Source organism: Gallus gallus, chromosome 2 (genome assembly GCF_016699485.2).
Source record: "Gallus gallus isolate bGalGal1 chromosome 2, bGalGal1.mat.broiler.GRCg7b, whole genome shotgun sequence".
NCBI lineage: Eukaryota > Metazoa > Chordata > Aves > Galliformes > Phasianidae > Gallus > Gallus gallus.
Window position 1 is genome coordinate 61,776,854 of NC_052533.1, and position 27,574 is coordinate 61,804,427.

General features: G+C 39.6%; 1 protein-coding gene across 4 annotated transcripts in view; it reads right to left on the reverse strand.

Annotated features, from left to right (window-relative positions):
• NUP153 (nucleoporin 153) overlaps nucleotides 1-27,574 on the reverse strand; it is a 47,391-nt gene that overhangs the window by 6,022 nt on the left and 13,795 nt on the right. The window contains exons 1-18 of one of the 4 annotated variants that reach the window (XM_040689710.2): nucleotides 26,946-27,398; nucleotides 22,711-22,927; nucleotides 20,327-20,575; nucleotides 18,981-19,120; nucleotides 18,770-18,898; nucleotides 16,474-16,590; nucleotides 16,301-16,345; nucleotides 16,141-16,194; nucleotides 13,971-14,117; nucleotides 12,828-12,880; nucleotides 9,550-9,673; nucleotides 7,880-8,017; nucleotides 6,645-6,737; nucleotides 6,317-6,407; nucleotides 5,896-6,015; nucleotides 4,058-4,672; nucleotides 2,179-2,373; nucleotides 793-1,632 (exon numbers count right to left, since the gene is read on the reverse strand). In XM_040689710.2, coding sequence (XP_040545644.1) covers nucleotides 793-1,632; nucleotides 2,179-2,373; nucleotides 4,058-4,672; nucleotides 5,896-6,015; nucleotides 6,317-6,407; nucleotides 6,645-6,737; nucleotides 7,880-8,017; nucleotides 9,550-9,673; nucleotides 12,828-12,880; nucleotides 13,971-14,117; nucleotides 16,141-16,194; nucleotides 16,301-16,345; nucleotides 16,474-16,590; nucleotides 18,770-18,898; nucleotides 18,981-19,120; nucleotides 20,327-20,575; nucleotides 22,711-22,927; nucleotides 26,946-26,960 — 3,382 coding nt within the window. In that variant the 5' untranslated portion in view covers nucleotides 26,961-27,398. Of the gene's footprint in view, nucleotides 1-792; nucleotides 1,633-2,178; nucleotides 2,374-4,057; nucleotides 4,673-5,895; nucleotides 6,016-6,316; nucleotides 6,408-6,644; nucleotides 6,738-7,879; nucleotides 8,018-9,549; nucleotides 9,674-12,827; nucleotides 12,881-13,970; nucleotides 14,118-16,140; nucleotides 16,195-16,300; nucleotides 16,346-16,473; nucleotides 16,591-18,769; nucleotides 18,899-18,980; nucleotides 19,121-20,326; nucleotides 20,576-22,710; nucleotides 22,928-26,945; nucleotides 27,399-27,574 lie in introns of those variants that run through there. The other 3 variants (XM_015275970.4, XM_015275971.4, XM_015275969.4) reach the window with 3 other exon arrangements.

The following is a 27,574-nucleotide window of genomic DNA, read 5'->3' on the forward strand; positions in this document are numbered from 1 at the left end:
TCAACTGGAAGAGGAAAAAAAGCCAAAACAATACAACCACCTCCCCTCCACCAAATCCCACCATCCCCAATCTGCTCAGTAGCAGCTCAATCGTAAGAATACAAAGATTAAAAATCACCATAACCCTAGGCATTGCTTTCATTCCCTCTGTTCTTTCCCTTACTACTTCCAAAGTTAGTAATTAACTCCATCCTCTAAACCATGGTTGATAAGTCATACAAATGGAATTACAATCAGAATCTTTCCACACAGCAGTTGTTACTAAAATCTTTCAGTCCAATCTTTCAGAAGATGAAAGATACACAGAACTGTGTAGTACCTATTAAGTGACTTCCGTACCTTTGTGGCAGTAGAATTGCAGCAGTACACCTGGCAACACAGCTGCAAGTACACACAAATGAGACACTTTCTCACACCTCCTTTCACTATGAAAACCATAGCATGAGGCCTCTATGTCACCACACTAAACATTTTACCACCAATTATGCTGCTAGCACAGAAACCATACAACCCACCCGTGCTCACGTGGGATGCAATGCAAGTCCCTTAAGGTGTGACAGTTTTCTTTTTCGTCTAAACCTAGCCTTAAAACTCATGAAATCAAAATAGGAATTGCTACTGATTGTCTATACATCAACAACTGGAACAGAAATCACACTGCATATAGTAATTAAGCTTCTTCTAAAGCTCCAGTACACGAACCTATCGACTTCTACAGATTTTGTAACTTATGACTTCAGAGGTACTATCTGAGGGACTTAGACGATTGAAGACAAAAGACATTCTGCTTACCTGAAGTACTGGCTTGGGCCCCAAATGAAAAAGTTGGCTTTGCCTGCTCATTTTCCTTCTCTGATGGTTTAACAAAGCTGAAGTTGAACATAGGTTTTGCTGTGCTTTCTTCTTTGGTATGCTCAGACTGCCCAACGGAAAAGACAGGTTGTGCCTTTGACTCTTCGTTGTCAGCTTTCTTCCCAAACAGTAACGGAGCAGCAGAACTGACAGAATCCTGTTTTTCTTCTGTCCTTCCCAACACAAACTGCGAGGCAGGTGCCGACTCCACGTTACCAAAAGAGAAGCCTGCCTTTGTTGAAGGAGTTTCATCCTTTTTCTCATCCGATTTCTTAAATGCAAAAGAAGCTGACGCAACTTCATTTTCTGCCACAGTTCCAAAAGTGAAGCCAGCGACTCCGGTTTTATTCTCACTGGTAGTTACGGAAGTAGAACTTGAACCAAAACTGAAACCCCCCAATACTGGTTGTTGTTCTTTCTTTTCCTGCTGTCCCAGGCTTGCTGTCCCAAACTGAAATGTTAAGGGAGCCGGACTACTTGTAGACGGAAGGCCAAAGGTAAAATTGTTACTTTTATCTTCTTTTTTACTCTCTTCTGGTTTAGAGTCCGAGGATGAAACTCCAAATTTAAAGTTCCCTGAACTGCTAGGAAACTTGAATCCCCCAGGTGCAGTGTTGGAAGATGCAGATTCAGATGCAATGCCAAACTTGAAGCCCCCTTGTTCTCCAAATTTAAAACTTCCTGTGACACTCGATGTTTGAGAATCAGAGGATGATGATTGAACACCAAATGTAAATGATGGCAATGCAGCATTTGTGGACACAGCAGAAGCATCAAAACCTGCAGAAGTAAGAAATAACATTTACTTTGTAATCTGTGATACATCTGTGGCGCATGAAGGCTTCAGCTACTTAGCAGGGATTCTAGTCCCCAAAATTCCCAATCAAAACTGTAAAAATACAAATAAAACAAAAAACAACCTAAACTCAAAACAAAAAAACAAAATTCCCCTCACACGTCTCTCTAAATAAACCTTTTCACAATGGTATTTTTCTGTCTGCTGCTTGGCTTTCAGATGTGTACTGGTATTCAATGTAATACACATAACATTATTATTACACTTTTTGTCTAGACTGCAAATGAACATCATCTAAGACCAAGAATAAGCATGTCAATAAAAAAGGCTGTTCTCTAAAATGCATACATTCATTCTTGGGAAAATGTGTGGAAACACACACACACAACCTTATCTAGACGATATTGCTACAGGAAAAAATGATCAAATTTGCCATAGCTCTAAGGAAAAAAAATAGTTGAGCCTTAAAAAACAGTCTAAGCAAAACAAACTGCAGAATGCACGTCCTCATTTTAATGATTAAGTATTACCTTTGAACTCTGCTTTGGTGCCTGGCTTTGCACTTTCACAGGCTACACACTTCGTGGCCTCCGCTTTGTTTTGGACCAAGCAGACCTCACAATCCCAGCTTCCTTCAGGCTTCTTGAATTTGTCTAAATCCAGAAGATCTCCAGAAGGAGCAGCAAATGCAGACGCACTGCTGCTGGTCACAGGCACTGAACTCCCTAGGAGATAAGCAATAATTAAACACTCTGCTTGAGTTATAAAGAGAACATGAAGTTTTCTTTTAAGAACCTCTCAAATGCTCTCTAGTTCACAAATCAGACAAGCATAACAGTAAAACAACAGCAGCAGCAATTCATACAAAACAGCAACACAGCCGATTTCAGATGTAATTCATGAATATTATCAACTAAAATTATGAAAATAATTTCTGCTTGCACAAGTAGCCCATAGTCAATGTTAGCACACATAAATTGATGATGAGTGTAAAGTGATGTGAAGCTGAGAATTTATCAGATTTACTTATCTCCAAACTCCAAAGTCAGACATGTTCAAAACTATACCACCATGAAACAAACAACGACTAAACCAGAAAAGAACTCAAAGCTTCCATGCACACAACTCTATTCAGCACACAAGCTGCACTGTCATCCAGAGGAGCAGAAGCCTCCATAAAAGAGGCTTGAAAGACATTGCTTTCCTTCTGATATGTCTCCCCTGTCAAGGAATAGTTGTCATTTGATGCTGCAGCAAAAAGCTTTTAGCTCCATAAGCACGAGGATTGAAGCGGTCACCCAGAAGGCACAAAAGCATCACATTGACATCTTCACTCCAACCATTTTAAATCACTGAGGGCATCTTTTAAAAGAGTGGCAGAAGAAAACGCCTTGTATTTGAAACAATAAGGAAAGCGTCTTCCCTTTCATGGTGTGCCCAGCAGATTTTATCCTCATCTTATTCGCAACACTCTTCCCCTTCACAGATGTAACATATCCGTGCAGTTCCCTGCACCAGGAGGATAACAGTAAGCCCTTCATTTCCAAAACCCCTCCTTGCAATGGCTACAGTCTCAGAGGCTCTCCAAGAGAATCAGCTCTCCCTGAAATGCATTATCTAATCTGATGAAATTTCACTCTTACTGCACAGGATGATTACAAAAACAAAATCTAGTTTGTCCTAACTTTTTATTCAGGAATATATTTGAAAAAGTCTTTTTTGGCATATTAGTATATTAAATGATGCGTAGAGTCAAGACCTTTACAATGTCAAATAGTGGGAAACGATCCAGAACTGGATTGGAGAAATTACCCAGTGGGTTACCTATGTTCTTTAAGCCTATCGCTGACCTTCACTGGGATACCTGGACATCAGGTTTTGGTTTAGCTTAAGAAGACTAGTTTAGACTACACAGTCTTGAAATCCAGCTTCCTATCTCCCCTCATGTAATACAAGTGAGGAGTGGAGATACTTTGGCTCATGGTTTGTAAATATGATTTTTACTTTTTTGAAAAAGAAGATAAAAGCCTCTTTTTTTTTTTTTAACACTTCCTATGGAGTTCACATTTTTCTCTGGTGAAAATATCAGTCCATAGTTTTTAAATTAAGTCACCCAGTTCAATCACCTTTCCTCAACAACAGCAATGCAAGGTGTATTTGCTTTGACTCAGCTCTGTACTAACACATGTCACAATCAGTTCAATTTATGTGATAGGCTGGAACCTGGGCTGCCATCTCGAAAGTGCCTGCAATCATTCTTGCAGACAGGCACTTAACCTATCAACCACATCTGGCTGCTGTGCTGTTGAAGATATTTTATATGCACTGTTTTGGTTTTTTATTCCATAACGAATGTCACCGACTAAGATGGAAACAACAGGAGGTTAACAACAAAAAAAAAAGCCATACCTGGTTTCTCGGACTGACAGGCTACACATTTGCTATCTTCTGCCTTATTTGATACAAAGCATGTTGCACAGTCCCAAGAGCCTTTTGGCTTCTTAAACTTGTCTCCAAAGCCCAGAGTGACCGTGGTGTCAGTGCTGCTGGAGGAGGAGGTCACAGTCACCGAGCTCTCTGTGGTCACTGGCAATGCCAGAGTAGGCATCACTCCCATTCCAGGCTTTGGTGTCTCACACGCTACACATTTTGTAGCTTCAGGTTTGTTCTGGACCAGACAAGTATCACAATCCCACGTTCCGGGCGCTGCTTTGAATTTGTCTCCAAAGCCCAGCATCCCTACTGGAGGTGCTGCTGCCTTAGTGGAGCCACTTGGACTTGAGCTCGTCGTCTGTTTCGTACTCTCAGCTGTTGACACTTTAGCAGCTTGACAAGTGACACACTTGCTGTCTGCAGCTTTGTTCTGCGAACACGGGTCACACGGATCAGACTGCCAATAGGACGATGCCTGTTTAGGGGTCTCTTTACCTGCAGAAAAACTACTTATTGCAGGCCTTGTATAGACCGCTGTGCTTGTGATAGGCTGTGCAGATGCAGAGGAGTGTGTTTTTACAGATGTAAAGCCTAGAGGAGGAAAAAAATACATATCTTTCAGTTAAAGCCGTACCTCACTACAGTTACCAGTGTTACTATGACACTACAGGGCACAACTTAACTCAAGCGCCAACGGTTACAAACATACATTCAGACTGAGAGCAAAAGGAAGTCCCTGGAAATCTGATCTAAACGGCTCCAATTTCATATGTTGCACTGAGACACAACAGAAAGCTTCGTTTAACTCTTCGCTTTCAGTAAAGTTTTAAATCAGTTTTTTCACTGGTTGACACACGTGAGCAAACAGTGGCTGACTGAAATCTGACTGCCCATAAGTTACCATACAGCAGTTTGCCCTTGGAACAGTAATCCTCATGATTATTTCCCCACAGGTGTTGGATATTAATTAAGTAATAAGAAGACAGTAGAACAATTGTCTCAATTTTATAATCTTTCTTTGAAGTGCACAGGACACAGGCCCACTTCTTATTTCAAGGTGGCAATTTTAACAGAAAGCAGAAGCTCCTAACAAGGATACACTAAAGGAAGTGCATTTTCGGTAGCAGCTCAAGTTGCTTGTGGAAATGCATCCTCAGTAGCAGCTCAAGTTGCTTGTAAAGCTAAAATAAATACTGTGCTGTTGGCTTATTTTTTTAACCAGCAATGAAGCCTCTGAACAACGTGGATGTAGATCCTGCTTCTCTTAAATTGAAGAAGAAAGTGACTGTCGCTTCATTCAGAGGTCCTTCCTTAAACAAAATGCACAGTGTATTTTCTCTCACTTAGCTCCTCTCAGTACAAAAAGAAATGCAATCTAATGCCCAAAGATTTGCAGCTTTGCAACATCTTTAGGAAATAAATCCCTTACTCTTTATATATATTTTTTTATTTTCAGGACTGTTGAAAGTGGGACAGGAATGCTGAGATGTTTATAAACATTTCCTTCTCAATTCCATAAGGTTTACTTATTTAAAATTAAGCACTGATTATTTGACTAATTGTCTTCATACCTCATTTACATTCTAACACATAACAGAGGTGTAACCCATCTGCTTTTGAAGTTGCAGTTTTACTTTCGGCAATAAAAAACCACTTACAGGGGCAGATTCATCCTAACAGACGGAGCACTGAACATAATGCTTCCCTACGTTTGTATTTACAGCCAATATTGCATTAGCCATGACGTAAGCTTTTATTTTTTTAAATCCATGGTCTTTTTGCAGTATCTTTTAAAAAGAAGTGCATTATCTCACCAGGGCTTCTCAGAATGTCTAACACACTCCCTTCCTTTAAGACCTTCGCAGGCTTGAAGGGACCGTCATATTCTTCTTTTTCTTCCTTTTTATTGCTGATGCTGTTTACGGTGGTGGTATCTTTAGAAACAAGAGATAACAAAAACATCTTTCATGATGCAATCCAATTAGAACAGAATACACCCACTTTTGCCAGAAACAAGAACTTCCAACTTTCATGAATCTAAGAATCTTTAACATTCGGCCCACTTTACAACTTTCAGTTACACCTTGTAAAAGCACATCTGTCACTGAAAAAAACCACTGCAGAAGCCCAACACTGTCTGAAATTGCTAGCATGCTCAGAAAGGATAGATTTAGTATTTCATACACAAGAAAGAAAATCTGCATGTCAGAACTGAAATGCTAAAGTTGCAGTTACCACGGGTAAGTAAGGATGTCACTGGTGTATCACTGGATCCAGAACGCTCTGCCGATTTTACAACAGGAACACTAAATGTAAACCCAATCTGCTACAAAAAAGAGAAGTTTTTCAGAGTCTGAAACTAAAGAAACTTCAATGAAATTCACCCACAAATGCAAATCTGAAACCAAGTCTCCAAATTTTTTGTATACATACTGGATGAGTAATTATAAGCCAGAAACCTACATAATCATTTTCCCCATTAGCACAGCCACCTCTGTTTTAATGTTCTGCAATATTCTGCTAAATGGTTGAGAAAAAAGTCGAGCTTTTTTATTTTACTTACAGACAACGGAGGTAGAACTTCTGCCTCAGTAGATTTCACAATTGGAGATGAAAATCTGAACACAGGACTGCCAACATTACTTGTTGGTTGTACCTGTATTTTCAAAAGAAAGGTTTATATCTAAGAGCGGCAACTCCTTGAATTCACAAACCAACAGAAGTTTTGTAGTGAAGTTCAGAAATCTGATGTTTTACTTATTTCTAATCCACAGATGAGAGTAATAATAAAACAAAACGAAGTCTGCTAATGAGTATACAAGAAATCATCTTCAAAATCAAATCACACAAACCAAGAGAAAAAGATGAGATGCTACTTAGGTCTAAATATACGGAAAAGCAGGAAATTGAAGACATCTAAACTCAGCTCTACTAAAGAACTCCCTTGACAGGTTAAAGCAGATATCTGCTTCTACAAATGCGGAACTATTTCAAGTATTCTGAAACAGATTTTTATTTTAATATAGTAATATTTCAATTATTGCACCCTAGGTTCGTTCTATGCAAGGCCTGAAAGACCACCTTATGCTTCCTCTCATTCAATAACTTCATGTCATGGCCTAACCACAGTAGGTAGTTTGCCGCCCCCCTCACGTGGGACAGGGAAAAAGATCAGAAAGGTAAAAGTAAGAAGTTCAGTAGCATCATGGCCACTTGGAAAACCAGAAGTTGTAACCCTGACCGTCCCCCTTCCCTTCCCCCCGTGTTTACTGCTGAGCATGGTGCTATTGGTATGGCTCATCCCTTTGGTCACACGGGACCGAGTGTCCTGGCCGAGCCCTCTCCCAGCTTGTGCACCTTGGCCTGCTTGCTGCCAGGGCTGCGTGAGAAGCAGAAATGGCCTTGATGCTGCGTAAGCACTACACAACAACAGCAGAATGCTAGTCTGCTATCAACACTGTGTTCACCACAGACTGGCAACTTTGCATAGCTACTATAAAGAAAATTAACTCCATCCCTGCCAAACCCAATATGAACAACTCAGCATAAAACCCCACCCCCCTAAAATTCCATAGTGTTTGAAACAGTTATACAGTTATCTTAACCAGATGTTTGCAATCCTAAGGCTGACAATCAAAAAACTGCATTTTTCTCTCCAAATTGCAATACAACTCTCATTTATTCAACCCAGTAAGAACTAATACTGGTCAGTTTCATGAGCACCACAGAAGTTAACTTGCAAGAAAGCAGATATATACCTATACTGAAAAGCATTTATAGCATACAACAAAGATTTACCTTGTTCATCACTGATGTTGAAACAGTGCTTGGTGGCGATGAGACAGTACTGCTGGTCAGAAAACTGAAATTGAATGGAGCCAGCGATGCAGTACTGATGGGTAGGGATATTTTCGGGAGCACTGGTTCCTCCACTTCCTAGAGTTGTAAATTAAAAGTTTTCTCTTTTACAAAACATGCTACTTTCTCATCCTGCTCCACTCTGATTTCTCAATAAAATTAAACGTAACAAAAACACAAGTTAAGAGAAAGCAAGTTTTCAAAAGGAATTCCTAATCTCCCCCATCTCAGTCTATGCAGTCGTTTTAATTCATGGCAGGCCTGCTTTCACATTACACCACATTCACCACTAGTCCAGTAAGAATACTGGAAGTTACCTCAAAATTGTTACCTGTGCAGAACAGAGAGAGGTACAGATCAGACCTTTTTGTTGTTGTTTTCTATGCTTTAGTCATTAATGCTCTAGAGAAACACCACCGTTTCTAAATATCCTCACATTTCTTCCTTTAATATTAAACTCTCAAGACAAATGAGAAAAGGTTCTTGCAGAATTAGGCAGGGCAGCTGCTCAAGTTTCTGAAGCCACTACAACAGTGAATTTGGAAAAATATAACATTTAAAGTACGTGGGTTCAATACAAAAACAAAACACAAAATACCTACAAAGAAAGCTACGGAGGACTGTACTCTGGTAAATCCAGCCTATACCATGTATAAGGATGCAAATCAGAAATCAGTACATCTTAAAAACAACTGGGTTTGTTCTTGCCTTTTAAGCTATTTGATAACCAAGACTGCACGAGTTAGGGTTTAAATGAGAACTGCCAATCTAATCACAGTCTCCACAGAAGCACCAAGATCTAAATAGAAATGAATGACTAAGCAGAGAGATAAATTGGTACTAAAGACATGCAGTGTATCCTATGACTTAGAAGTATTTCACAATTTTGATTCAAAAAGTTTATGGAACTTAGCTATTTTTATCTGTGTCACTACTTTATGTGAATTATATAAACATACTCCATTGCTTATGATTTCTTTATATTGCATCAGCTAAAAGACCAACTTAAAGACTTACACTAAAGATACAGTCATAGGCAGCTCAGATAACATCCAATCAGAAAAATAATCTTTTGAATATTTGTGACTACGATTTTATAAAATAGATTTTCCCCCCTAAAACAAGACAAAAAAACCTCTCACAACAAGTTCAGTAAGTATCAGAAATTCTAAGTCATCATTAGCAGACATGCAGAACACCATTTTCTAATTCCCTCTTGAACTCTTGGCCCGTACGCCTACAAGACTTAAATAGGAAACAATAAATTCAATAAACTTAGTTTACATACTTGGCACTTGTTTCAAGTATCACTGCATTATAGAAACTATACAAACCTCCACCAAAACATTCCTATTCTTAGGACTCATTCATTTAACTGCTAGTGGGAAACTTTCTAGTATGAGGAATCTCCAGCGTAGCAGAGCTGGAGAACTACTAAATTTCAGAACTATGCGGTTCAAACGAGAGTAAGTAAATAGGAGTTTGCTCTGAAACCCACAAGAAAAAAATCCCACAAACATAAGGCTGCATTCTTATAATTTACTGTGAGGCAATAAAACTGATATACTTCAGTCATCTCAAAGACAGCAATCAACGGTAGAGTCACTTACCTGTTCTTGTCCAGACTTTGATACGTAGTGTACTCCTCTTTCCCTTCTCATCTTGCCACCACCACTTACTCCTGAAGACAGACCATTGGATGCAGGAGTACTGAATTTGGGGTAGGTCAAATTGCTAGCACAGAATAACAACACGTGGGTTGGGGTTTAAAAAAAAAAAAAAAAAGGAAAGAGAAAAATAAGAAGAAAAATTATCAATTTATTTTCAAGCTATTATAGCCATCATTAGTCCTAGAACTGAAACCAGTTCATCATAATCAGGAAAAAATTAAAGCTGCTTCACAAGTTCCTAAATGCTGGTAAATACAATTTTTGCTATTTAGAACATAAAGTTTTAAAAAAGAACAGCAAAGAAAATGATACACATAAGGTTGCAACATCCATATGGGAATGATGACTAAGCCAGAAGACCTGAAATAGAAGAGCTGATTCACATTGATAATTTCTAATGTTTCTTTTAAATAGTCCAGACGTGGACTGGTTCTCCAATCCTGTGATGAGCATTAACTCTGCAAGGATATAAATGAACAACTCATAAAAATACACGAAGAGTGCACGTACGCATACATGGGAAACACTGCCAACAGCTCTGATGGAAGAGAGCGCCTTTAAGATGGCAAGATAATGTGGCAGAAGTTTCAGAAGCAGCTCAGGCTTTTATGTGGCCATCAGCAGGAACAGCAGAGGTGTTTGGGTGTGCCAACATTCCAGAATTCTTTTCAGACATCAACACAGATCCCTTTTGTAATGCGTACAAAGGCATTTCTCTGTTCATTATGAAAGCCTAGATCAAAACCAGAAAGATTTCCTAATGCATGTGGTAAGAGAAGAAAAAGAAAAAAAAAACCTCATCCCAAACCAGAAGTAAGGAATAACATCAGAAGTACTATGGCAACAAAATGAGATATCCCCGGAAAAAAAGAAAAAAAAAAACCCAACACTATATTAAAGCCTATCCAATCAGTCATTAAAGAAGTACATTAGATCACATTGGAAGACATCAGGTCCAGTTTCTGCAAGACTGAAGAAAAGAACTGGTCTAAACTTGTCAGATACTTGAAAGCAGCCTGATTAGCACTGTAACTGCTGCGAGGAAGCCAGATCCCTAAGGCCATATGCTCAGGCTTTTCTCTAAACCAAACTGTCAATCAATCAGAAGTCTGAAAAAAGTCTTATGTCAAAATAAATCTTTATTCAGACAACTATAGCCTGCATATAATAGTCTATTATTCCTCTTTCTCTTAACACAGATCAGCTTCAAGGGGCAAAGACATTTGTCAGTCTTGGAGTAAATCCATCCTTCGAGTAAAACCAGACAAGTTTAAAGAACAAACAGCCTTTAGTAGGTTGAAAATAGCTTAACCACTATTCCAACTTATCTGCGCGAAGGAACTCTTGCCAGAATATCAGCGTTGTGTTCCTGATCTACAGCATGGCACACAACAGAGACCGGCTTCAAAAAAAGGGAAGAAGAAAAAAAAGAAAAAAGGAAAGAAAACAACATCTACCTACTCTATGGACAAAAAGTAAGACACTGCAACATTGCCACAAACACCGTGAATAAAATAAAACGCAGCATGTTTTCTCAATCTCCTTTCTACATGGAGGAGTAGAACGGATTTCTACAAAGGACAATTCAGACCTGTTTGAAACAAAACCACAAGTCAAACCCAACACCTCTTTGCATTAATACCAAAACCTTAAAGCCAATCTCTCACATCCCTGAAAAGGCAGCTGTTGTGAAGTCAAACTTTTAGATGCCAAATCAAAGCGCTGAGGTGTTGTTTCGTTTGTTTGTTTTTGTGAGCCAAAGAATGCCCCAGGCTACATAGGAATTGCTTGGCAGATGAGCAGAGCGCTGTTACTGCTGTTTGAAGAGAAAAATCCACACCCCAAAAGGTAACCTTAGAGTGCAAAGTGCCTGCACTCAAGCTTTACAGAAAAAACTATCAGCCCAGAAAGGAGAGCCACCAGCCTTATCTGGAGGAGAATTCATTCTACCTACCTAAAGCAAGTGTAGCACAGAACAATCTCCTCAAGACAGTTACAACTGTTAACTCCATGGGAATTTCATTTTAGAAACAAACCAGCATTTCACCTCAAATTCTGACCTGCAAAGCTCTTGATTTTCATGCTAACTCAGAGTAGAAAATTGACTTCTCCAATAAAGGAGCTTCAAAAAAAAAAAAAAAATCCTCCTCCAGGTTTCTTGCAAAAAAACAAATATCCCTCCCCCCCAAGAAACCAAACAAAAGAAAACCCAAACAAACCAAAGGATAACAACAAACATACTCCTGAGCTGTACGCCACTCTGCCTTATAAAGAATCCTTCAGAAAGAATCATTCCTTTATGAACCAGCTTTCAAGCCTCGTGCACTTAAACTAAACAAAACACTAAAACTATCAGCTCTTACTCCAGAGAATATCAAGATGGATAAATGGTTTCATTGCCAATAAGTAAACCGATAAACTACAGAATACCTGCCAAAGTGAAATTTCTAACACTAGAGATTTAGTTGAAGTGAAAACTAAATTATCTTTATTTCCTAAAGAAAAAAAGGCCACCAATAGCAAAAATACCCCGTCTGTGGATACAGCATCGTAACTGTTAATACTATAATGCAATGGAAAACACAGCAAAGACAGCAGGGTGGCAAAGTCCTAGGCTGCAGCAAGTGAGGAGAAGCCCAAATGCAGCAGCCATGGATGCAGAAACAATGGAAAAAAAGCTGCTTGCCCTTGGAAGGGCTCCGGTAGGCAGCGATCTCCAGCAAGATACCCTCACCTCCACTGCCAACCCTTAAATGAGGTCTGGAAAGGGCTGGATCCTGGCTTCACAACGATTCTGGTCACTAAGGTGCACTACATGCACCTGAGCTCCCCTGGGTTGGCCCTGCCTTCCCACCAGGCGCTCAATCACTGCTTCAGGCTGTGACTTAGCATTTGCACTACAATTACGTACCTTATTTCCAATCTTCATATCCTACTAAGGAGATAGACACGGGGAAAAAATCATTACTGGCACATCACTGATAATCTAATTTCATTCTTGTTTATCTTCCTTCCTTTCTTAAAAACAAAAATTTTCCCCAAACTTATATTGATCTTCAAATGTGATTTAGACTTCACAGCTCTCAAAATACAGATTTTTTTTTCCCATTACTGAGAACTGTTACTGCGTTTCCAAAGAGACGTGCAGGCAGAACACAGTGACAAAGGAGACAGTTTTCTCCATACAAGCGAGTCTTAAATTAATAGATTTGTCATACCTTTCAGATGGCTCTACACGCTGTTCTTCAGGCAAACTCTTCTCTTTCATTTCCTGCAAATTATTTCAAGATTTAGCTGAACATATATACTATACACGAAGTACAGGCAATAACTTATGTTGTTTTTTGTACTTTTGTTTGCTAGTTTTTTAATTTATACCACTAAATACATCTCAACCTAATTAATCTTGTTCCCTAATTCAGTATTCTAGGTACAGCTTAGCTAAATTTTGGGGCTAAAACAAGTACTGCTGCTTCTCTTAGCGCTGAGGATGAACTGACAAAATTGTTAATCACATTTGTCAAACTCTCTACCAAAGAAAGTAATTAAACAAAACATAATGGTAATTGTACTGGGTGGTGGGGAATCAAATCAACTTCTCTGAGTAAAGCCAGTGCTAATTTATCAACCCATAAAAAGGGCTTTAGTTATATCATTTATCGAAGAACAAAACAAAACAGTACACCCTTCCCTCCCAAAAAAACCCAAGCAGTTGCTGCTATGCTCTTTTATAGAGCTCTGATAAAGAAAGATTGTGCTGGCTAAACGATACAGAGATTGAGAGATTTCAGAGCCGTAACCAATCAGTAACTATCCACTTTCATCTCTTGCCTAGAAGATCCACAAATTTAACACCTGGCCATTTTTACATTCAGACCAATAGTGGAAATGTGGTAGTTTTTCAGAAAGAGACACCACTCTTGTTTTTACAGAAAAACTTAACAGAGACTCCATCTGCACCAACGCAATCAATAATTATAACTAAGCACATCGTCAGAAATCTCACTTGGAGCACGTAGCTCACCTGGTACAGCTTATACACAACATCACCATGTTCCATCAAGGACAACTGTGTACAGCAAGATACAAAAGGAAAATGTTGCTTCTGTCTTCTAATATTCTATCACTGACAACAGCCTGACCCTATAGCACATCATTACATGGTGAAATAACCAGAAGCCATTTAATTATTCCAAAAATGTAATTAAACCCAGAAAACTTCAACTTATTTCTCAATAGTTCCCACTGCTTTAATGCATATCTCAAACATACTATCAGTACTCTTTGCAAAGAAAGAGCATCTAGGGATAGTAATTGGTTAGAAACTTTCCAGGCAGGTAAGGGCTGCAAAATTTACTTACTTTGTGCTTTGTGTCTACTCTCTGGTGAATTTTGCTAGAATCAGCAGATGGAGTCAGAGATGGTTTAAAATACTGGGTCCGACTTCCCGACAGAGAGATTGCCTTTGGTGTCACCAGTTTTTGAACAGGCGGATGCTGAGATTCCATCTTAGAAAGGGAAGCAGTAATCAATTCATTCTCGCACTCACCAAAATTAACTGCAGTATTTATGGATGAAAACAATTACATAACTATAAACATCCCATTAGTCTTGGAACTCAATGAAAATTTATTAAAAAATTCTAAAAGCATTCAACTCACAGAGGGAAATCTCCAGAAAACCAGTGATGAAGTCCAGAAAGCTACACAGAAGTAGCCAAAGTTTGACTAAATCTCATTTCAAAATTTGGCAGTTAACTTCATAGACAAAACAATTCATGCTACCATAATCAAAATAACTCATGCTCCCATAATACTCCTCCCTTTTCCTCTGCCTACTCTGTGATATTTTTTACTAGCTTAATCCATTGACTTATCATTCACAGCATCAAGCAACTGATACAGCCTTCTGGGCTTCATACTACCTACATTTTCCTGCTTCAAAGCCAAACAAACACTCGAGCACTTAAAAAAAAATGCTGTCAAATAATCTTAAAAAAATCTCATTCACTAAAACGTCATCTAACATTTTAGATTTGTACTAAATACACTTGAAGTACTAGTTGAATTTCCCTATTCAAAGTATTTTTGCAGATCAGAGCTGATTTTTTTTTTAAACAGAAAGCACTAAATGTTCTGCAATACTGACTCCACTGAACTGTCAAACAAAAAGCAAACTCAAAGGGCTACAAGATTTACCAAATGCTCCATCCACAGTCTTAAGGAGCAGAAGAATCCGTCTTATGAAGTTTGCTATTCTTTTGCATAAACAGAAAACTTTACACTAAGCTTTAACTTCTCTCAACACCTGGTAATAAAATTCACACTATCTATAATGTGATTAAAAATACATCTTCCTAAGAATGATTTGAAACCTTGAATAAAACACGTTTTATTTAAATTCACAAATCTGCTTTGAATGAACAGTGTTTCATTGCTGGCTTTAAAAGTAAATGACTTAAGTAAATAAAAATTGCCCAGTTAGCTGTTTAGTACACCAAGAGCTATTCTGTCCAGTGCAGATCCTTGAAAAAAGTGAAATGCCACATACGTCACTGCTACCCACCACAAAAGTTTTGCCTGAGCATACAAGAGTTCTGTCAACCATACGCTCACTTCAGCGGGGAAACAGAGAGCCATGTCCTTCACAAATAATTGCTTTTCATCACGGGCTACCCTTCTCCTGCCAAACATTATGAATCCTAGCATTGTGAATAGACAATCTATCTCCTTTTACCCAGTGACAGCTGTGTGCAACATTCGTTTACTGCCTGACAACTTCAAGCTCCCTGTTGCAAATCTGGCAGATCTTTCTTAATGCCTTATCACAGGTGTGGTTCTACAATTTAACTGAGAATTCACACCAGATTTGTTTGCAGTTAACTGGGTAATGCTTATGCTGTACCTTACTTTTCAATAATCTTGCAATTCAGCACACGGCAAAAAGAAGGTGCAGGAAGTCTCAGATGTTTGTAAACTCTGAAGCGATTGTAAACTTAATTATACTTCCAATCAAGGGATTGTATGAAGGACAGAAATTAACAATTTTCGTTCTCGTTATCTGGATGGTGATAATAAACAGAAGTATTCTTTTTCTGCACCTGAATCAACACAGAAGCCTGAACAAAATCTATATGACCCCTTGATCATTACTTTGCTATCTGTGATCATTTCTTCAAGATCAAGCTTTTCTAAATGGGAATTTTAACACACACCTTCACCCCAAAAAGCAGGACAAGATAAAACTACTTTATACGTTCTAGAAAAGTTGTTTCTTCATGTGATGTATCAAGACACCACCACATAAAGATCACATAAATGTTTAATCTGAGTAATCTTCACAGCTCATCATTTAGTACAGGTACAATGACATTTTTTTAGCTATTTTCACACAACCAAGATATGAATTTATAACTGTAATGCTAACATTAACTTGTACTCATGCGTACGCTGCCACTGAGGTTTGTGAAATTTCTTGTGATTGCACTGAAGCAAAGAAAATTTCTCAGCTTACGACGTTCCTGGTTCTTACCTGTTTTCGTGTGGAATGGAAGCCCGTAATACCCAGCACGCTTCTGTCCACAGGCTAAGGGAAAAAAAAGAAAGCCTAAATATTAGAGAGCCTTTTTGTTTTGGTTTGGTTTTTTCCCTTGAGAGAGGGTTTCACACAATAGGTTTCATGGTCAACTTACAGAAGACAGTGGACTGGTAACAGAAGATGGAATTCTTTTAGCGTCCTATGGAAAAAATAATGCAATGAAATTAAACAGTGCACAACATAGGGAAGACTTTCATTCTTCACTGGCACATGTACTAAGTTTTATAAATATATGAAATAAAACAGATTAAAAGCAGTGCCGCTTACTGCCAGAGGACTTGACATCTTCTCTAGTGATTGCAGGATGCGCCGTGCTGTGGAACTCGTCACACCATAGGACTGCACATTTGCTTGTTTAGCTTTCATTTGCCTTCTTACTGGTGTCTGAAAAAAACAACATTGTAATTGTCATGCTGTTCAATTTTGAGTTGAACACACATGTATTTTATGTCTTCAGGCTACACGAACAATATAACCAACGTTCTCTGATAACAGAGAAAAACACACTCACTGGGCGTTCAAGACATAATGAAAATACATTCTGAGTTTATAGCAGCTTAACTGGGTCTCCAATACATCTTGCACATGGGATAAAACTAAAAAAGAAATCTGCATGTATAGAAAGTAAAGATGCAAGATGTTATGACTGCCAGCGTCTCTGAAGCAGTAATCAGGAAAACAGAACTGAAGCAAAGGCTTGTGATGCAGAAAGCACTTTCACTAGCAACACAGACCTTAAGAGTTTCATGATGGTGCAAGCGTACCATCTTTAAATCAGTGTTTACAACCACAACCAGGAATTTCTAGTTTTACTTCTCTCTTGCTTCCTCCCCTCCCTCAGGATTACTACTGGCTGCAAAACGTTTTCTCTGTTTAGTAAGATAAAGCTCTGATTTGAACTTTAACAGATCAAAACACATTACAATGAAGCAGTAAACTAGTTTACTTGCATCACAATTTAATTCAGCGTGATAGTGTAACCACATTGTGCTTATCACACAATGTGAAAATAGGAAGCAGACTGTACAGTATATAAAAACTTAAGCAAGGCTCACAGGATCATGTAATGGTTGATCTGGGAAGGGGCCTCTGAATCTACCAGGTCCAGCCCCTGCTTAAGCAGGGACACCCAGAGCAGGGTGCTCAAGCCTGTGTCCAGGCATCTTAGGGAGATCTCCAAGGAAGAGACTCCACAGACTCTGAGCAGCCTGTATCAATGCTCCATCACCTGCACAGCACAGAAGTGCTTCCTGGTATCTACATGGAACCTCCAGTGTTCCAGTTTGTGCCCACTGCCTCCTGTCTCAGCAACTAGGCACAACTGAAAAGAGCCCAGTGCTCCACCCTCTTGGCATCCACTCTTCAAGGATTTACAGACATTGATGAGATCTTCCCTGAGCCTCCCCTGATCCAGGCTGAACAGGCCCAGCTCTCTCAGCCTCCTCCCATAGGAGAGGTGTTCCAATCCCCTCATCATCTTGGTGGCCCTCTTCTGGAGTCTTTCCAGCATGTTGCTGTAACCCACAGCAAACAGGAATAAGCAAGCTACTCCCTCCCTTTGAAAGCCTACTATTTTGGCTCCTCTTTTCGGTATAACCCACAGTTACCCTGCAAAAAGTTAAAATAACTGATCAAAGAGGGCTCCCAGCTTGCAGGGAGTTTTAAAAACAAGTTTTCAGGGTTTCTCATACATCAGAAACTTGTACTGCCCTTGTTCCATGTCTAAAATCGACTGCCGGAATAGACCCAGAAAACCATGTTTCAATTTCCTTCAAGTTCCTTTTGATTTTATTTATTTTTTTTAATAAAGGGCATTTTCATTAAAATACATTCCTACCGAACCTGATTTGACTTTTATTTTAGATTCAACTCCAGTTATTAAGAGTTGTCAGCATTTATTTACAGCTTCATTTCAGAACACCAAGAACTCTTAGGGGTAAATAACTCTTTTCAAGAACAATATGAAACATATTAAAATAAAAAAGAATACTACTGTTCACCTTGAGATTACATTTAGTCCTACATGCCCCTCTCTAGGCAGTAGTAGAACAAAGGATTTGTAATGCACGTTTTAGATATAGTGAAGAGTGAACAGCCTTAAACAATTTATTGAATAGCATGAGGGTAGGTATGATTGTATAAGTTCTACAAATAATATCTAATATCAGACAGGTCTGACTACTGTAGCTTTTGCTACTATAAACAGAAGTTTTCAATGTTATGCTGTCACTGTTTTAATTGCATGACGTTAAAATTTTAACATGATACAGTTGGAGGCATACAATGGCACTCAAATGGAATATTTTTAAAGACTTAATGGCAGAGGAAATCCCAACTACAAACATCTAGCCATAACAGTCATTCTTGTTCATTACAACAAATATTTATATAATAACTATTAAAAATAATTTAAATAGCAATTGCCATTTAAATTTGTACTCTTGTAGGTGGAGAGGGGAGAATAGGAGCTGTTGCTACATTCTCAGCTCCCCTCTCAAAGCTACTACTTTACACTACTTTAGTATCTCAACCACTATTTCTTACCACGCTGTTTTTCTCATACCTGATAAGGAGCAATGCGCACTTTTGTCTGCCTTGCAGCTGCAGCTGCTCCACCATAAGTGGTCTTTCCAGGGTAAAATGGAGAATCTCCAAGCTGGCTTGTCTTAAAGACAGAAGTGTTTCCAAGCGACTATAGAAACACAGTATGGCAACTGGTTAGTAAAATGGGTACACATTTGAAATGATTACAATAGATATTGTGCAGTACTTACAGGAGAGAGAGCTCCAAAAGCAGATAAATTGAATGCAGGTTTCTTTGAACTAGATGCAGAATGCTGGGAGAGGGAATGAGATCTTTCAGCTTCTGTGGACCAGAGCAGTGGTGCTGAATTATTTTTTGAAACTGCGATATCTGCCAAAAAGACACAAACCGTATATAAATGCCTTGAGTACAAAAAGAACTCCCGTTATTAAGGATCACACTGACTTGAGTTCTTTAATACAAAAAATAGCCTTGACTTCAGCATTCTTTAAACAGATCGATTTCACATATGGTCTGAAAATGAAGTACCAACTCTGAACTTGAAAACTGTTCAACACAAGTAGATACTTTTCATCAATCTTAGGAAGTTAATTCTATGGTTCCAATGCAGTGTGATTTTTTTTCTTTCATATTAAGATAAAAGGGAACTGCATATACACCAGTGCATCTGTAAGGACACTAAGTTTTTCCTGTGATGGTGAAAGGCTGGAGGCCAGCATAGATCATAACTGCACAAGTTTTAAACCTGAAAGATTCCCCAGAGGCTGATCTAACAGAGTTAACAATCTGTTTCCCATGTACATTTTATGAAGACACATCAGAATACTCTAGTAGGCAAAGGTTATATTGCTAAAGCCTGGCAACACCTACTCTGAACTTCAAAAAAATGTACTCCACAAAACTTGCTGAGAATGCCTCAATCCCTGTCTATACAGGGGACTAGAAAAAGCTGCAAACCTGCTGTTTGCCCTTGCACAGTGAGGTGACCAAGGTACCCATCTACATCAATACAACATTCATTTTTTATTTTAAAATACTGTGCATTCCTTAGTGAGCTCAGCGTAAAACATGGCAGTACTGACAGCGGAAGCCTTCTTTCAAGAAAGGCCAGAAAAGCAGCTCAAAACTCATACAGTCAGAATAGTTCCTTTATCTGATCTTTGTGAAACACAAGAAAACAACCTGTGTTTCCATTTGTCACTTTTAAGTAGCTGTCTGTTGGACATTCTGAGTCACTCTTCCTTCTAAGTGATCAACCTAGTTGTCGAGCTAGAGCGAGTCACTTTCATTTGCTAGCACCCCAGTTCAAAATTTACATACAACTAGCTGAAAGTAGGTAAATCAGCACTGATTTTTTGTAATGTCAAGGTATCATAAATGTACTTCTGAGCACAGTTATAGTAAAATGTTGACTGAAACAAATACTTCTAAAACACTAAAAATTAAATTCAGTTCTCACTTCCAAAGCTGACATTCATTTTATTTACTAAGTTGATGAGGAATATGAATGAATGCAAAGTACTTCACATTATGTAAAAATTAAACTAAAAACTATAAAGAAAATATGAAAATTACCTTTATCAGATGCTCTAGAGGAGAAGCCACTAGTTGTTGAGATGTTATCATCATCATGCTGAGAGGTAGAATCTTTTATTTCTTTTACAAGAGACAGTCCAGGATTGCCAATGCCAAGCGTAGAAGATGTAGAGGGCTGACAAGGTGGTACAGTGGAATCTAACACGGTACAGTTCAAATGGCTCCGATGAAGAGAGGGCCTTGTTAACACAACTGAAAAGTTCAATGCTGATCTACTCGTGGATGGTTCTAAATACAAACAAGGAGATGATTAGCTTTCCTATAGACAAGCTCACAGAAGCCAAAACCTGTTTTCTATCAACAGTCAAGCTATTGCCAAGATCTAAGCACAAAAATAGAGAAGCCAAATTTAACTTCTTCCTCATCCAGATAGGGTTTCATCTGTGTGGCTACAACAGCAACACTACTTGCAATTCTAAGTATTAATATCACATTAAGAAGAAGTTAAGTATGGGGCTTTGCAACACCAGGTCCTGACTTCATGCTCAAGTGCTTTAACACTGGATCTTTCACTAAATCAAACATATAGACTCCTTCCTCTTGCATGAAAATCTTGCAATAAGCTTTCCAAAATTTGAGATCATGTGGCAAATTGCAGACAACGTTGCAGTTTATATAATCTTGGCACAAAGATCACATTAGTTTGAATCCAACATGAAAATGAATGTTTGCAGCACTCTTTTTTTTCCTCCCAAACAACTCCACAAATGAGGTCGTGCCACATGTAAACATTATCTCCTATACATTAACTTCTGAGATTTTAAGCCAAGAGACAAGTAAGCATGTTGGCCCAAGTAACCAAACAAGCATTTTTTCCTCTGCAACCGAAGGGTCTACAAACACTGCCAGTGGCCTGGAGGGGGTGGCCTCACAGCTCCAACTTGCTAAATGAACAGGACTACTAATAAATATCTTGCCTGATGAAAGTTCACTCTCTCAGGAATCCTGGGAATTCAAATGATTTTGAGCCGCTCTCCCCTTGATACTTGCACTGAAGCTTAAACTAGCTAGTTCAGTCCTCATAACCACTACAGTACCACTAATCAGTTCTCCAAAACATTAGCAGATTTTTAGCACAGTATTGCTTGAGATAGTTTATCAGCCAAGCAAGGAATACAGGCTCTAGCACAGAGATAGCTCAGGGCTGAAGAAACACATTTTTTCTAAAATTGTAGTAATAACTAATCTTAAACAAAACACAAAAATTGAATCTTAAATATAGCAAGGAACATACACAGACAACAACATAAGCTAGCAAAGGTTCTACACTGTCCACCTGCTCCTGATCTTCTGGAGTTAGTAAGTTTGCTGCGCAGCTGTTCTTACTAAAAGGTTCTTTCACACAGTTCTACAGAAAAGCCAACATGTGTTCCTCAGTCATGAAGACACTATCTATTCCTTTATTCAAACTTACTCCCAAGCTACAGCAACACAGAAACCAAAAGCGCCTTGTTTACAATCAGATGACACTGGAGGCAAAGATACTTCCTCATTATTTTGGACTCTCGACAACAACAGAAGCAACTAACCTTCCACATTATCTACAATTACCTTTACGTGCTCAGACAAAACTACTCTCCTTATTAAAAGATAAGTTCCCCCAACAGCTATCAAAGAGGAACCCAATTGAAAGCACATGCAAATTTACACAGCAGGACTACAGTGGGAGGAACTTGATTTAAAACAGAGATGAATTTTTAACATGGTATAGAGGCTGCAAGTCTCTGCCAAGAGTCTAAATATCTTTTCAAAGACAGCAGCCTAGACACTAACACATATCTTAATTTTATTGAATATTCTAAAAACAGTATCATAAATCACATGCATCAGTTCCCCAGCTCACCACTAAGCTAACAAGGAGCTTCACTAAATTGATTGAAGTCCAAAAGGTAAACAAATAAAATTAAAAAAATCAAGACATGAGAAGAATGTTTTCCTCTGCCATTCTAGAATCTCTTTTTTGCTTTCGGAATTTCAGAACAAATTAATGTTTTTAATTGCCTTAGGCAGTTAGACAAAGTTTCATTCCACATCTTCTAGAGAAGAAAAAATACAACTGAGCGCATTTGTAAATGAGTATTTTCAACATTTGCCACCTGACTAATAGAGTACGTTAAGTTAATGGATGGTTTCCCAGAGCTGTAAGTTCTATGCTTTACAACTGTATTTACAGTTTAAAGCTAAGAGACAGATTCACAAACTGTTGTTGTTTTGAGGTTTGGGTTTTTTGTTAACTTGCGGGGAGGGGTTGGTTTTAATTACATCAAAACCCTCTTAGCAAATTCCTTTGGAAATTCAGATTCAAAACCAGAAATCTGTGAAGAAATAGAGATAACCAGAACACTAAATGATTTTTCACATACCTTCCAGGTTAATTCCTGCTGGTTCAGGTGTGACTCTCCCATCGGTCATTATGGTATCTTCATCTCCATAATCATGATGATAATTTACTGGATTCTCTTCCTGGTTTGTAGACTCATTTGTATCTACACATTCATCTTCACTTTTATTAAAATACTTCTGTAGCCATCCTGGTACGATGTTTTTCACCGATTCCGTCATTCTGCTAATGATTCCCTGCTTGAAAGAAGAAATACTTCTTTAATTACAGAAACACAGCCAACAGCATACGCTGGGATACAACTTTCCACAGACCTCGAAGACAGATGCTATACAGCAAACATTCAAAAGAAGAGTAAGACGCAGGAGGTTGATCCTTAGTATAGGATTGCTACGCTTCTGGGATGCCTAAAATTCCCCTAAAATTGATTCCTGACTACCTATTAATATTCAAAGTTTTGAAGCTTCCATTGAAGTTCTCCAGCAGTTTGTCAATTCACAAGGCCATCAAGGAAACTCTATTTCTACAAAACTCCTGATCTACATACTTGTTCCACACCTCTTCCTCCACATACTCAATTGGAAACCACCTAAAACAGAAGCTCAGCAGTTATCTGCAGTGACAGTGAGGATCATTCCATCCACTAAAAGCATGGAGTCTAAATATTTCTATCTTTTCTTATGCTGAATCACAGTAATAGCACGCATCAAAAAAAACACTGCTATACTCTGAACAGTCAGTGTAACCTGAACAGAATCCTGGAAGAAATACAGCTATAGCAGAGTATCAGCTGCATCACAACAGGTGTGTTAAATAGACCCCCTTTTGGTTGAATTTCAGCTTATGGTACATTAAAGTTTCAGACCTCCAAACGTGCTTAACGGCCATTTCCATTTTGCCTTTCCATCCTTTGCAATTCTTACATTCCACGTTAAAAGAATGCTTATTTATCATGTTATAGACGTTCACTTTTTCCCTATAATTCCCTCAAAACTTTAGCATCCCTTTCTGTCAAATCACTTGCAGCACTCCCTCTCACACTTCTCACGGCCATGGAGCTGCTTGGCTCCTTACGCTACAAGCAAACATGAAGGCTGACTCAGCAACTCCAACACCAAAAAGCAAGAAGTGACACGAGTGAATGGAATTCAGCAAAAAAATCTGTTCAGCGGTTGCTAACGTGTGCACCCAGGTTTTGGCTGGCTCTGTACCAACAGCCCTGCTCTACCACTTTTCTGGGTTTGGGAAACAGAACTTTCTAGCTGAAATTATTCTTTGGGTGTAGAAAATTGATAATATGCTTTGAACATGCCCAAGTTAGCTACAGTCTAACAAAATTCTGAGATAACAACTGTGCACACACACAAAGACAACCAAAAAAACCTCACATAACCAAAATAGAAGCCTGCACCATTGAAGTATTCCATAGAAGACAGTGCAAAGACCAGGATACAAGAATTATAAACACTGACACATCCTTGAATCCAGAGTTGAGAAAGAGGCAAGGGAAGAAGAAAGAGTAGAAAACAAAAAGCCTTTTCACAGGAAGAAAGTCATCCTAATTCACAATTAGACATTTTTCCTAATGATCTGTAATTCTCTTGTTTACTTGCACAAGGACAGAATAAATACCCGGGGACAGTTTAAACCAGGCAGGATACCACGGAATAAACACATCCATCACAATTACTACGTTAAAATGCACACAAGTACAAAATGCTCAGAATGCTGCTATTCTTCTCTTAAAAGCTAAGCCTCAGCTTTCCTGCAGAAACCACAAATGCAGATGATGCCAGAGTTCACAAGCAGTTCAACGCAGGGTGTCAGCAGAGCAGCTCCTTCTCATCCCCCAGCTCCTCGTTTACACCGTATTCCCTGACACACTCCACTTCTTATCAGGGCTACGAATGAAAGAGCACTGGGATAAATCATCATACAGAATAACATTTGCAAAGAAGAGCAAATGCTCAGGACACAAATGGCATCCAAGGCAGTGTTCTTTCACAAAAGGCACTGCTTTGTGCAGTACTGCTGGAGAGTTGCTCAGACAGAGCATGGCTATTCCAACAGGCCCACGGGTTTCTCTTGCTGAAGAAATCCCACCAGTACTGAGTGCTGCTGAAGATTCAAGAAGAAGCTGCAGGCATTCAGAAGAGCAAACACCCTGTCAATCTCGAGTAATCCAAGTGAATAATTAGAGAGCCTAGCTAGATGAACAGTTAACTGAGATGACATTTTATCATCCATATCTAGAGCCAAGCTGGTCTGACTCTTTCTTGCACATGGCAGCCTTGCCACTGTTGTCCACACCGCCACCATTCTGAACCCAGGATAATTCCTTAAACCAATTCAGAAGCCAGGAGTCTCCACACAACTATACCACAGAGAGTACGAACGGTACATTGCAGGTTCTCTGCATGGGCATCAGCAGTGCCCCCAGGGGCGGTGTAAGGGACCAATGGGAAACTGACTCAACAACCCGAGTTCAAGAGAGAGGAGGACTGGGTTCTGCAGAGGCAGGGCAATGAGCAGTTTTACCCACTTCCTTTTACGGCAACTTACTGAGGAGAGGGTGCACAACCATCGAGGCTATTGTCAAAAACTCCCCAATCTTCTGGAACCCTCTAGCTGAGCAGACATGAGGGACTTGCCTCCTCAAGGGCAGTCTCTAACCAAATGGTTTACATGATGGTGAACACGCAGATTTTGTTGTTGTTGGCTGAGGCTCCACCCACAGATCAAGGCTTCAACTCAAGACAACACTGGATCGAAGAATGTGGTGAAAAATCTCTTTCACTTTTGTTTTGTCTGTCTTTCTCTGTCTTCCTGTTTATCCCCTTGATTTATTTTCATTTGTTTTCTTTAGTAGCCATTGCCTAAATGTGCCTCAGAGTAGCTGACTAGGAAATAACACCTGTGCCAAAGTATCCTTCATCCATAATATTTATTTGTTGTTAGAAAGCTGCCTAATTTGCCTCAAGGTAGTTGACTGGTTGTAATGGGAGAACTCAGACTGTTTTTGTATTGCTCCTCTGAGTTGCTGTCTGACTTTGTCACCTCCGCAACCCCTGTGGGCCAGGGACTGTCCTGCTTGGGGAATCCAAAGATTCACCTGCCTCACGGCCCACCGAGTGGGATGAGACAGACTGACCAGGATACTGTATGCCACATCCATAGCAGCAGCTCTCCAGAGATCAAATCTGATGCTTTCAGTGGTATGCACAGGATCATTAAGGTTGGTCTCATCTAGTCTGCCCGCCAAACCATCCCCCACCAAGCCCACTAATCTACGTCCTTCAGTGCCAAATCTACATGTTTCTTGAACACCTCCGCAGATAGTGACTCCACCACCTCCATGGGCAGCCTGTACCAATGCCTCATCACTGTTTTAGAGGAGAAATTTTTCCTAATATCCAACCTGAACTTCCCCAAGTGCAACTTAAGACCATTACCTCTCATTCTATCACTAGTTACGCGGGAGAAGAGGCTAAGCCCCACCTGACTACAACCTCCTCTCAGGTCACTGTAGAGAGAAATGAGGTCTCTCCTGAGTCTCTTCCAAACTGAACAATACCCCACTTCCCTCAGACATTCCCCGTAAGACTTGTGCTCCAGATCCTTCACAGCTTTGTTGCCCTTCTCTGGACGTGCTCCAGGGCCTCAACATCTTTCTTGTAGTGAGGGGCCCAAAACTGAGCACAGTACTCGAGTTGCAGCCTCATCAGCACTGAGTACAGGGGGACGATCACTTCCCTGCTCCGCTGGCAACACTATTTCTGATACAAGCCGGGATGCCATTTGCCTTCTTGGCCACCTGGAGACACTGCTGGCTCATGTTCAGCCAGCTGTTGACTAGCACTTCCAGATCATTTTCTTCCGCGCAGCTTGCCAGCCACACTGCCCCAAGCCTGTGGCATTGCACAGGGTTGTTGTTAGCAAAACACTGGAGCTGGCACTTGGTCTCAGTTCATACAACTGGCCTGAGCCCATCAATCCATGTGGTGATCAATGCATACGATGAAGCAAATTAAATACAAGTTAAAAGCTACGTATATTTATTTCACTTACAACTTCCAAGCTGATTTTATTTAAAAAAAAAAAGTTTAATGAATCTTGCTCTTTCTGGAATATATTTGACAATGCATGCAAAGCAGAAAAAAAAAGGAAATAACCCAAGAAACAGACATGCTTCCTTTTGTAACAAGACATGCTTGTGGAACACTCAACCCCTCACCTCCTCACACCACAGTTACTTACCAGGCCTTCCCTCATCACCTGAACTCACTATGCATACGCCCAGCATGCTGCCACACAAAAACTCCTCTGGTGCCAGTCCCTGTGCTCAGACGAGGGGCAGCTCTGTTGTTCCTCATTGCTACTGGACCAGAAGGCTCAGAAACGTGATACCGTGACACCGTGACAGGGAGAATCCCGGCCGTGAGTAGCAGCAGTTCAGTCAGTGAATACGTTTTGGTCCTTCAGCAGATTCAGAATTAACTCACTGATTTCAGCAGTTTGAGAGCTGCTCTCAGTTCCAACAGTTGTCTGCTGATGTTAAATGCAGTCTCACGCTATGCTCATCCGAAAATAGCAGCAGGAAAGCAGAACAAAAACACAGCACATGGAGAATAGATCCAATAGCTTATGAATAGGTATTTACAGCAGCTCTTCAAATGCTGTGCATCCCAAGTGCCCGTAGCACTGTTGGGTACGTCTCCACCAACACATACATGCACCACCACAGCAACAGTAACTACAGCTGCAGCTCAGAGGCACGCTGCCTTGGGATGTGACTCCAAACAAATGATGTGCTGTAGGCACCCAAGAGTAAACAAGCAGGTGTCCTAATCCACTACTTTAAAATACCATTTTCTGAAAGGGTTTAT